This window comes from Rhea pennata, chromosome 1, assembly GCF_028389875.1.
Source record: "Rhea pennata isolate bPtePen1 chromosome 1, bPtePen1.pri, whole genome shotgun sequence".
Taxonomy (NCBI): domain Eukaryota; kingdom Metazoa; phylum Chordata; class Aves; order Rheiformes; family Rheidae; genus Rhea; species Rhea pennata.
The window spans coordinates 152,736,031-152,748,123 of NC_084663.1; the positions used below are offsets into that span (position 1 = coordinate 152,736,031).

General features: G+C 34.3%; 1 protein-coding gene across 1 annotated transcript in view; it reads right to left on the bottom strand.

Annotated features, from left to right (window-relative positions):
• The window catches only part of ATP11A (ATPase phospholipid transporting 11A), a 138,029-nt gene that overhangs the window by 36,818 nt on the left and 89,118 nt on the right, over window positions 1–12,093 (bottom strand). The window contains exons 6-13 of the mRNA XM_062575480.1: window positions 11,741–11,869; window positions 11,149–11,252; window positions 9,703–9,753; window positions 8,157–8,221; window positions 6,481–6,562; window positions 5,086–5,236; window positions 3,603–3,800; window positions 1,214–1,387 (exon numbers count right to left, since the gene is read on the bottom strand). Of these exons, the coding sequence (XP_062431464.1) occupies window positions 1,214–1,387; window positions 3,603–3,800; window positions 5,086–5,236; window positions 6,481–6,562; window positions 8,157–8,221; window positions 9,703–9,753; window positions 11,149–11,252; window positions 11,741–11,869 (954 nt within the window). The remainder of the gene's footprint in view (window positions 1–1,213; window positions 1,388–3,602; window positions 3,801–5,085; window positions 5,237–6,480; window positions 6,563–8,156; window positions 8,222–9,702; window positions 9,754–11,148; window positions 11,253–11,740; window positions 11,870–12,093) is intronic.

A 12,093-nucleotide genomic window follows, 5' to 3' on the forward strand; every position in this document is an offset into this window, starting at 1 on the left:
CCCTCCTCTAAGATCCTAGAGGTCGCTAAAAGCCCTTTTTCTTTAGATTTTTGTTTAAATTTTAGCAATCTGTTAAATACTAACCAAGGTACCATTTTAGGAGTCCTGAATCCAAACTGAAGGACAGAGGGCATGAAGCACAGGTATTAACAGGGTTTAAAAACTTCACTTTCTTACACTGTTTGAACATCTCTCATAGCTATGCCAAATACAATGAGTGTGGGCATTCTGGCAACTGCAGCTACCTTCTTCTAGAACCCTGCAGAGAGTTTGGAAATGACAGCTTACCATTTCTTGTTTTCATCTTGAAAATCACACCAGAAAGAGATCTGTATTACATAGATGTTTACATGGATGTATACTGGCTGTATTCTACCTGTTATCTTTGTCTGAATCACATTCTTCTGTGCTGTTCAGTACAAACTGCATCATCATAATTCCAAGATAAAAACTCCACAGTGTACCTTGAGGCCATGTTCTCAAGATTGAGAACTGCAAGGCTGCTGAGTTACGTCAACATATTTGAAGAGGCCTTATTTCGGCACGGTGAATGATATATGTGATTTGAGACAGTATTAACATAATTTAACAACTTTTTATTGTACAGCTTTGGTTATCCTACTCATTCACACTTCTCGGTTGTTAATGTGCCACTTCTCCTGAAACTTCAGCTAAATTACTTTGCTTAACATAGCAACAATGGCACAGTGCATAAATGTTGTGTGTAGTGCATTTCTAATGTGATGACATTAAGTCACATTTAAAAGTATATTAATCTGATCATAAGCCATTCTCTGATCACACATTCACTCAGTGATAACTGAGTAAGTCTTTGCATTGGGCAATCACTTCTCCTTTTCATCCTTTTCCTGCCTTGCTTTCCCTATTGTAACTAACATAAAATGGAAAACAGTTGCTGCGTAACTTTATGTATTAACCAGAGAAAGTTCCAAATTTTTGTTTTTGATTTAATTCACTTTACAGCTGCAGTAAGTGGAATCTGTTGGGAAATTTCATATTAAATAGATAAATCTTTTAGTGTGAACTAGGATAGGAAAATGTTTGTGCTGTGATGCATTTCCTGCAAATATCTACTCTACTTACTGAAATTCAAGGATGTTATATTTCTAATATTCTCATCATCAGCATAATTCAACATTTATGTTTCATTGTAAAAGACTACAAGTTAAGAACCTAGAAAGAGTCATCTTACTTTTCCACTTCCCCCTGGAGAAGAATCAATCATATCAATGCCAGTACAATCATGGAGAATTTGGCCATTGCAGATTACATGTGGTACATAAACATGCCCTTCAATGCAGCATTCTATGAATTCCATGTTGTTCTCAGTTAACGTTCCTGTTTTATCTGTGAAGACATACTCAACCTGCAAATGAGCACAAATTAAAAATAGTAGGAATATGAACAGAGGTTTTCCAGGGTCTCTTAACAAAACTCAAACTATTACTGAGTCACACCTTTCTTTAAAGACTCTTATGTGGGGTCTTTCCAAAGAAGTTTCTTTTGGGGGGTCCACTTTCACAGAAATGTGGACATCAAAAGATTTTATAACACAAGAGTATCAATAAAGCTATCTTTTGCCTGATAACACACACAAATACTGCTTAACCTACTTCCACTCTCATGCTCCTTTCAGTATTAAATGTCTTCCTTGCTGAAAGACAGATGCTTATGGAAACAAAATACACACAAATATCATGTGCCAGGGAACAACATTTAAAGTATGCATCTGCTCAGTTACTGATCAGTTACTATAGGGCAAATCCAGAACAGCCCCTAGTGCTAGTGACAGAACTACTACAATTATCTTAGCATAAATGAATATATTGAACTAATGGATGCATTGTATGTATTGCTATTGTCCTGAAACTATTCCTTTTGCCTCAACATTCAAATTTTAATTAATTTTATCTTTTATAACGAAACTGAAAAGTTAACTGTAAACCAGAACAACAGATAGACCTGCACAAGCTCAATTTTGGATATAAATTTTGTGCACAAATTGCATGTATACATGTGTTAAACTGACAGCATTATGTAAAGTTAGGAAATAAACACTGAAAATGAGGCAATTATTTAGTTTAATCACAATCGTTACAAATCTCAAACATTTACCAACTGCATCAAACAAAATAAACAACTAATTATTGTTCGCAGTAATTACAGAAGAAGTTATAAATTATATGAGCTTTCCTTCTGGACTAACTTTTCTAACATTGATTTAAAAAAAAATTAAAAATTTTAAAAGATTTAAAAATTTTCCAGATTTTCGCAGAATCATAGAATCAGTAAGGTTGGAAGGGACCTCTGGAGATCATCTAGTCCAACCCCCCTGCTAAGCAGGGTCACCTAGAGCATGGTAGACAGGGTTGCATTCAGGCGGGCCTTGAAGATCTCCACAGAAGGAGACTCCACAACCTCTCTGGGCAACCTGTTCCAGTGCTCCATCACTCTCACAGGGAAGAAATTCCCCCTCACGTTCAGGTGGAACTTCCTGAGGTTCAGTTTCTGCCCACTGCCTCTTGTCCTGTCACATGGGGCAACTGAAAAGAGTCTGTCCCCGTCCTCTTGACACCCTCCCTTCAGGTACTTGTACACATTGATAAGATCCCCCCTCAGTCTTCTCTTCCCCAGGCTGAAGAGGCCCAGCTCTCGCAGCCGTTCCTCACGGGGCAGATGAAAAAACAGATTTTCCAAAATATGTTTTGTAACCTACAGAGATAAAACTTATATTCAAACTTTTTTGATGTGTACAGGATTTACATTGATTTCTCTCATCTCAACTTTTACATTTAGTTTCATAAATCATTTATACAAGATGCAAAATGCTAGCAAGCAGAGCTCTTTTATTCATACAATGTGCTGCTTTCAGATCAGCACTGTTTGCACAAAAGGAGTAAAACATTCATATCACTATGGCAGTATTTGCTACAAGCACTAATAACACTCCCCAATTAAAGCCTTCATTAGAAATAGAAAGTATAATACCATTTAGAAATGTAGAGAAAAAACATTTTATTGGATTGGTACTGATACGCCAAGTACTTTTAAAGTTCCTATATTTGGGACAGAGCTTAAATTTAGTAGAAAAGGTTATTTAATATAATAAAATACTTTGCACAATCTTTTATCCAAACAGAAAAAAACCTCTTTCTAAAAGCTTAATTACTAGTTTGGCTATACAGAAGTAGACTAAGAAGTCATTTTATTTATTTATTTATTGAAAATCTATTAAAACATGTTTTAATGAATAGATTCAGCTCAACAGACTTTTCCCAAAATGTAGCTGTATATCTTTGTCAAAGTGCAGATTTTCTCAAGACAGAACATTAAAAATAGTTCTTTTGGAAAAGAAGAGTGTCAGTCATTCATTTAACTGGAATAAACTTGTGCCCAGAGATACAGTGTCAGTTAAGTCACACAAAAACGGTAGTTCTTCCATCTGATTTTTACTCTAAAGCAGCTCACATTATTTCCATCTATAGTCAAGGGAAACTGTTTTCCTCTTAAAGTGTTCATGTTTTACTAATACAGTTATCCAGCCAATTTATCATCACTTATAAATTTTTGATGAAATTCACCTGTCCCAACTCCTCATTGAGGTCAGAAGTATTCACCAGTGGTCCTTCCCCTGTATCCTCATCAAACATTTCTTCATCCCATGTAAGGAAATAAGAACCAAGAAATTTTTGCATTTCCACAGTGACATACATTGATACAGGAATAATGTAGTTGAAAAGAACCATGAATGCAAGGAAGTCTGTAAATGCTCGAAGAAACTGCCGAAGAAACAAGACCAAAATATTGATTTTCATGTATCATCAAAAATTCAAAGATGATTACATACATTTGCAAATTAATGTTTCTAGTAACTTTCAAACAATGAACGATACCATTCACAGCTCAGAGGTCAGCAAAGGACTTTACATTTAATGATTTATATGAGGCATGAAGAAGGAAAGTTTTCATTTGAAATTTTAATTTTGTATTCCTCTATAGAAATATAGGTGGAAAGTACAGTTACACATTATTGTTGTAAAATTCTAGGGCAATTAATGCAAGTGATTACACATGAATGGTGCACAACTGTATGTGAACTAGGAAAACAATAAAATTCATATGCACAAACTATAAGAAGAAACAAAAGTATAATAACGAATAATGCAAGGACTACTGGATTATACAGACTTCCGACAGTTTTTCATTAATCAAATAAAGAGTTTTCTTTTCCCCTCACCATACCAGGACAAGTAGAATGTGTACAAATAAGCAGGCTAGAGAATTCTCTTCACTAGAAGAGACTGGCTGGAAATACAGAAAGATTGCTGGGCAGGCTGAAATTGTGTTACTAATGTTAATGAGAAACCTCTAACGTGCCTTACTACCGTGTGTTCACAAAACATTTAGGGTCAAGAAGGAACTTTTCCCCTGTCTTCCCCATTTCCAAGACTGAGAGGATTTACTGAAATAATATTATGCCTTCTGTAGTGTACGGCTCATTTCATTACTTAGGATCACCAGGGTATTCTTGCCTAACTCCTTGCTCCTACAAGGATGTCAGACACTGGCAACTCTACTGATTTCTAATGCTGTCACTTTGCAGCAGGGTAGTTATGGGGTTATATGAAACTATAAACTTCTGAGGGGTATTTTACAGCATTTGATGAAGTGGTAGGCAATTCTTATGGCAGATTCTTTTGAATAAATATCTGTTATATGACTACCACTAGGTGTGAGATTCCTTTTACTCTATCGCTCTGAAAAAGTTTAAATTTTATTTAGTACCTGACAACAATGACAGGAAAGTCCAAAATATTTTCATATGGAATTTTATACCAGGGCAAAACCATTTTAAATACTTAATTACTATGTGCTCCCTTCAGTTAAATTAGCTCATGCAGCATAAAGGCAAAAACTTAAAAGTTTCCACAAATACATAGTCACCACTGTTAGCTAAAAGAGCAGTATTTCTGACTGGCAAGCATTCTGTATACAGTCTTCAGTGGGATTCTTATGAATTTAAGGTTCAGTGAAACTTTTTTGATATTTTAATTTTTTACATACCAGATTTCTTTTCCTTTCTGACTCTGTTTTCTGATTATACCATGGCTCATCACGAAATGGCTCACTCTGCCAGACATACTTCAGGACAGTATTTATTAGTGCTTTACTGATTAGAATACAGAGGTATACAATAAGGAATACATTCATTGATCTAAAAAAAATTAAAACAAAAATTCCATTAGTACATACCACAGAGTCTATCAAAAAGTTTTATACTTGTATTCAAATCTAACATTTGTTATGAATTTAACAATGCTATGATGTTAAATAACTTTTCTACAGTGTTTTTCCAATGGAAAACAATATTATTTAGGATCACTTTCTACTTAACATGTTAACTGCTACAGCTATGTGTGAAATGTGGGTTAGACATTACCAGACCTACTTCATTAGTGAAAAAAATAGCACAGATGGAGTCATAACAGAATGACTGGGCTTGTATCAGTAGAGATTATTATGCCATTTCCCTGAACCAATATGAAAACACTTGCATAAGCACTTTTATAGAAATATAAATACATCTAGAACATTTTGCCATATACCTGTAATGGTTTAACTGTTTCTAGACAGACCTAAAATAAGAAAGAACACTTCACATTTAAAATGACATTTATATTAATGATGGGCATGAACTAAAAGCTCCAGGTTACACACTATAAACAACAGGAAGAGATACATCATCGTTGCTCAGCCACTGTGTAAGAAAAGAGCTATCAGCCGGTCACTACATTTTGTCTTAATTGATGACATCTTTTTTTCCAAAGGGTTGGACACCTTACTCTGATCTGACAATTTCAAATAGTAGTGCAGAAAATAACCCTATTGATTTTTTAAAACAAGCAATCCATGTCAGTTTATCCTTTGAGGATGGAAGTGTCTTCCTTCCCATCATATTGTGTCTATATAGAACTTTTTATTTTAGCTAAAACATGAAAAATCTGCCAGAGACAGCCTTTCTGTTACTGCAGTTGGTGCAAACTGAAGTGCATTAACGGAGTTGTCTTTACTGAATTCAAGATTTAATTGTAATGAAAAGGAAGGTTAAGATATTGAAGCACATAAACTTGCAAACTATCAGTAGACATACTCTAACCAATGAGAGAAAAGTCCTCTGGAACAGCAAAATGTATCTTATCTTAAAAAGGTAAGCACCACATTACATTTTTTTTAAATGTATAGTAATTTAGTAACAAGAACCTCATTTTATATGGTGTTGTATGATTCATTTTATGAGTCACAAATGAAACACAGAAAAACATGAATGTTAAGTCCTTCTATGTCTCTTTCACTTTAGTCAAGGAAAGATATACCTTTAGTAAAATAAAAATATTCCCTTTTTTTCCCTCAAGCAAACATGCAGTTTTTCACCCCAAAAATAAATACTAGAAGTTTTACTTTTCTACAGCAGATCGTTTTTGTGACTTTGCCTGGTAATTTAGGGCCATCTTAGTTTCCATGCCGGTGTATATAGCAACACCTAAAATGAGAAAACCCGCTTTAATAAAGATTACACGGTACAATAACTTATTTTAGTAAAAGCACAACTCACTAGATGGTTATACTCTATCATTTCTCTAAGTCTCCATACTCCGAAGAAAAAGAAGACAGATCTGGATGATACTCACAAACTAGAAATGGCTCTAATATTTTCTTTCTTAGGGAGAATACTAAAAAGCATACCTATCTCATTCCAGATTCACAGTTCCAATTTCTAGAATGTTCTCTGTTATGTATCAAAGCCAAACCAAACAGAGGCTTCAAATGAACCACTCAGGCTTTCTAAGCTCTACTTTTTTTTTTGCTTTAATTTTAGAATCTAAGTCATGTTGTGAAAGAAAATTCAGCATATAGTTAAACTACAGGATACATCCAAGAAGAGTAACAGTAGATCACTAATTTGCTCTCTTCATGAAAATCTAATCATTCATGAAAGAATTGTTACATCTTTTGGTATTACTCTATCCTTTTTAATACTACAGATTGGAGACTAAATCTCAGAAGATTAAATAACAACTAAAAGCAGCTGTAAACAAGAAGATGAATTTAAAGCATATATTAAATCAGCACCTTTGTACCTTACTAAAATAATGTAATTTTGGAAGTGGACTGTGCTGGGTAAAGGCAAACACTACATATTTTAGGCAAATCAGAATCAGCCACTCATATATAGGCAATATCTCAGCCTGATACACAAGTTAAAACTCAGATTTTAAAACTGCTCTCTGAAATTTATAGAAATACTTACTACAAACTAAACATGTTAGTTCATCTATTTTAGATACCCATTAAAAGCAGAGAGAAAGTTTAAATGGATATATACTTTTTATGCTATTTTTGGAGAAGAAGTTGCAAGATTTTGATATTCTTGGCTGAGTAGTTTATCGCTATTTATGATCTTTTTTCTTCAAGAGAGGAAGTTATATACAATAGCGGATACCCATGATTTGTATCTTTGTCCATTTCATTCCCAGCGAAGAGTGGCCTGATACTATGGAACTACCACTGGCTTTTCTTGAAGAACAGATTAATTCCATGATTTCTCTTTCTGTTAAAATATTCAAAATTTGTTGTGGAAAGAAGACAATTCATACACAGAATTTTCCACTGTCTAGTGGGAAAACTAATTTTAAGTCAGTTTTAAACTAATTGTTTAAAATGAATTTTTTTTGATCAGCACTATTTACATTTTGTTGGAATCAGTCTGCTTTGATATTCATTTGACATTTTGAGATTCAATATTTCTTAATAGGTTCATTAAGTGCTATTGAGAAAACACTTTAATGCATACTGATTGTTCAAAAGACATGTATTGACATGGAAAATTTAAGTCATCTTCATTAATCCTTGAAGATTAAACCATAAACCTCCCTTCTCAAAAATCCTGGAGTTACTGACATTGTATACAAATAATAGCTGCTATACTGTTTACTAACAGTAAACCCTGTAAAAAAGTTGTAAATCAAAAGACTGAGTAGAAATTGTGTGCTCAGTAATAATTCTAGACTTTTAACCTTTCTTAGTGTTCAGTTATGACTTCAAGAGCCATTTAAACAATCAATACAAATACTTACCAAAGATTTTTTCTGTGTTCTTTAAAGTGGCTCCTCTAAGAAGCAGATTTTCAGATCCTAATGGCCTATGAAAGATAAGTATTACAAAATATAAATACTTAGAAAGAGAAAATAGACCTTAATGGAAGCCATGTAAAATGGAAAGTAAGTTCTACTCAATTAATTTTATTCTATGTAACAAAATTAGTATTTATAGGCCGTCTGTAAGTGACGGTTAAACATATATAACATATGTGTTCATATATTATAATTATATATAATTTTTTTTTATATATATATATATAAATATATATATAATCTTGATTATATATAAGAAGCGAAAAGGACTGTTTTAATAGTAGATTAACATAATCTACTATTCAATGATGCCTAACAAGTGTGGAAAGGACAGTGTGATCCTCAGGATAGATGCTTCCTGGAAGTAGGCAGCTCTCACTAGCACAACTCACATGGCCAACACTCTGCCCTGATCCTCACATGGCCAGGAATCACATGAAGCAGTACAGCCCAAAACAGCTGAGAGCCACATGAACTGCTCTGGTAGGTGACAGAGATCTTTGCACTGCTTTACAGTGCATCTTACTTATGTTTCCTGAGTAAGCTTTGGCACAGATTTCTCTCCTCCTCTTTGTTTACTGAGATAGAAAACTACTTATCTGAACACAAATTTAGGTAAAGAATATTCCTAGCCCGAAGGGAGTTATTTCCCACATGCTCAGACTTTGGAAGTAATCCAAGAGAGAAGTCTTTCCCTCATATTGCTTTGTTCTCTTTGTTGTTAAGATCTGAAAAAAATCAGGTACAGGAAGTCTCTTCCTTGCTGATACAGACCAGATCCTAGGCAGAAAAGACATGAAGAGCAGTCCCTCTTTCACACTGCTTTATTTTTACTTCTGTTTGCTGGACTAAGAGTGTCCTGGGCTGCACACTGCAGCTGGTAACCCTGCTCTTTGGGCAGAATGCACCTGACTCACTTCAGGACGAAACTTATACACGCAGGAGGCAGATCCTTCCAGGTGCCAGACCAGCATAACAGATCACTGTCTCCTATACCACATACAAAATGCACCTCCTTAGATGTTCTCTTCTTGAATGCATACAACATTGTGGACTTTTGAGACAACTGCATAAATTCTCCCTAAAACTAAACATGGTATCTGGCATATTCAATATCTTCAAGGAAGAAGATGAAAAAGGAGAGAATGATATACACATGATGCTAGTCGTACTGTTTGATTCACTACAAAGACCCGATGCTGATGGGGCAGTACTATCAAAATACTATCATCACCATCAGTTATAAACTAAATACATGTCAAATAAAATCTGAAGTTGAATAAAGACATAAAAATGTCAAATATGAGAAAGGTAACTAATTGAAAGATGAAATATAGGAAATTACAGTCCTTAAACTTTTATGACTTTAGTCTATCGCTAAGCCAAGAAAATGAAGTGTTGGTGAAACAAGGCTAATTCTCATTACTGATATATTTTCAATTAATAAAAAGGTTGATATTATGTGTAAAAAAATTTGCAATTTACCAACCTTGCAGTAGGCTCATTCCTATCATGGTAAACATTTATTCGACCGACAAATCTGCAAGAGAAAACCAGAAGCAGTTTAGCAGCAAAGCTTATATGTGTATTATTATATAGATATGTCCCAAAATTTTGATGTTTTAAAATGTACATATCAAGGACATATACTTCCCTCTATACAGATATATATAAACAAGCACATATATGCAAATATAAAAACAAAGCAAATCACTCTCTCACTTTAAAAATCTTTCAGAAATTTATGTGAATATGGATTATTTGAGAAATATTTTATGAAAAGTGTTTATTACAGTGAGCAAACATTTTCCAGTTGAACGTGCTCTGATCATCCAAGAAATACACTAACAACGAAATCTTGTATTTCTGTAAAATATATTAGATGTTACAGTTAAAGTATTAAAGACAATACAGATACTAAAATACACAGAGTAGTAAGTCAACATAAAGTTTGCATATAAAAAGATGTAGAAGATTATAAGGTAAATAAATCTTCCAATTAGACCCATTAGCAAGAACTAACAAAAAATATTATTCTCTAACATATCTGAGGAAATTAACAGTGTGATTAGAATTCATTATGAAACATACAATAGAGTTAAAAACAGAACAACAAAAAAAGCCAATAAGCAGTTTCCCCTCTGAATAACTCTTAAGTACATTTTATCTATATTTGCAATGACACTGTCCAAGTGGGTGTCTCAAACCAAAAGGGTTAAGTTTGACATTAGCACTCTGGACTGCAGAGTAAAGTGGGGGGGATTTGGTGGGTCTGTTAACATGAAAGGGAAACTCTCACATTCAGAGGATAGTGACCTACTGGCAGAGAGGATGCCAAGAAGGAGAAAGCACAACAGAGTACAGCCACATCTAAAGACACTTTAAGTCTGGTATGAGGCATCATGATGTAAAGAGGCCACATGCCTCTGGAAAGAAAAAAAAAAATCCAGCACTGGACATCAGTATTGCCCCTGCAATCAGCCTGAATTCAGCCAGAGTTCAAGATGCCTAAAAATCCCATTCTTGAGGCAGTTAAAATGCATTGCTAAATTGGCCCTATGGTCCTTCAAAGGAGCTTGAGGTGTCTTCTTTCTCCTGCTTGTTATCATACGAGGGCAGATAGGATATCCAGAGATCCCTCAAAGTGTCAGGCAACCATTGATCAGGCAGAGAAGTGTTCTCTAAACTTACTCTAAGCAGTGCATCTAGCAGTTCTATCCTAGGAATATCAACTGAGATGCCCTAGGGAGCCTTGAGGGAACTCTTGCAGAAAATGGACAGCTAATGTGACTTGGGCTCACTCTAGGACCACTTTAACCATATAGACTCAGCCAGGATCTTTATATTACATTGTAAGAATGTAATAAGGATTATTACATTCGTATAATTTAGTGATAGGGTAGTTTAAGCAAACCAGTAAGAACAATTTTCTTACTTATAAAGGTCAGGCTGGGGTTGTTCACATTCAATGGTAGCATGTAGCGCATCAATTTCCTGTTCATTGTGAAATGCCTTTGTATCTTGAACAGCATAGTAAGTCTGGAATGGATAGAAAGGTGTAAGCAAGATCAAAAAAGTAATGACATATTCAAGATACTAACCTGCAGATACACTTCAGTTCAGTGTGAAGTACATTTACTAGCTTCTACATAAAACCTTGTATTTCAAATAAGATACAACTTCAAATGCTTCTATTTGAACACCTTCTTACATTATTTGTATAAATCCTTGCAGTGTCTCACAAACCAGGTTTTCATGAAAGCATATAAATACAACAAAAGTCTAGGCATTATCTCTGTAATCTGGATGCCTATACTGGGCAGAGGCAAAATTGCAAATAACTATGTTTTAAAATTTCTCCTAAAACAATGTAGCATAAAAAAAATAAAGAATTCAACTGGTAGAAACTTAAATTACACAAGTGAGTATATCTGCCTGCATATACATGCATGAAGTTATAATGTATTCTCTGTAAAAAGTTAAAGGCCAACTTTGATTTAAAAAGAAACTGCATAACATTTTATTACTTTATGACTGGATTCACCATCCAAACTAGCTGTTGTAACAAAACAGGTTCCATCCCCTCTACTACTTGATAGAAATATTAAGTCACATGGGAATGTTTCATCCTCTTTTACCATCACAATATCTCCAACCTAAGGGAAAAAAAACAAATAAAACATACTTGTTATTTATGGAACATCCCAAATTTCAGATTTCAAGAACAAAATTCTAGGTTAACTCAAATCTCCTGAAAACTCATGAACTTTATTTACAGCAGGATTTTACCACTGAAGAACTACAGAGATATCTCTCAAACTAGAATTACACCCTGTGGAATGAATGAGAGGATTACTGTGTACTATCTTTCCTTTGAGGA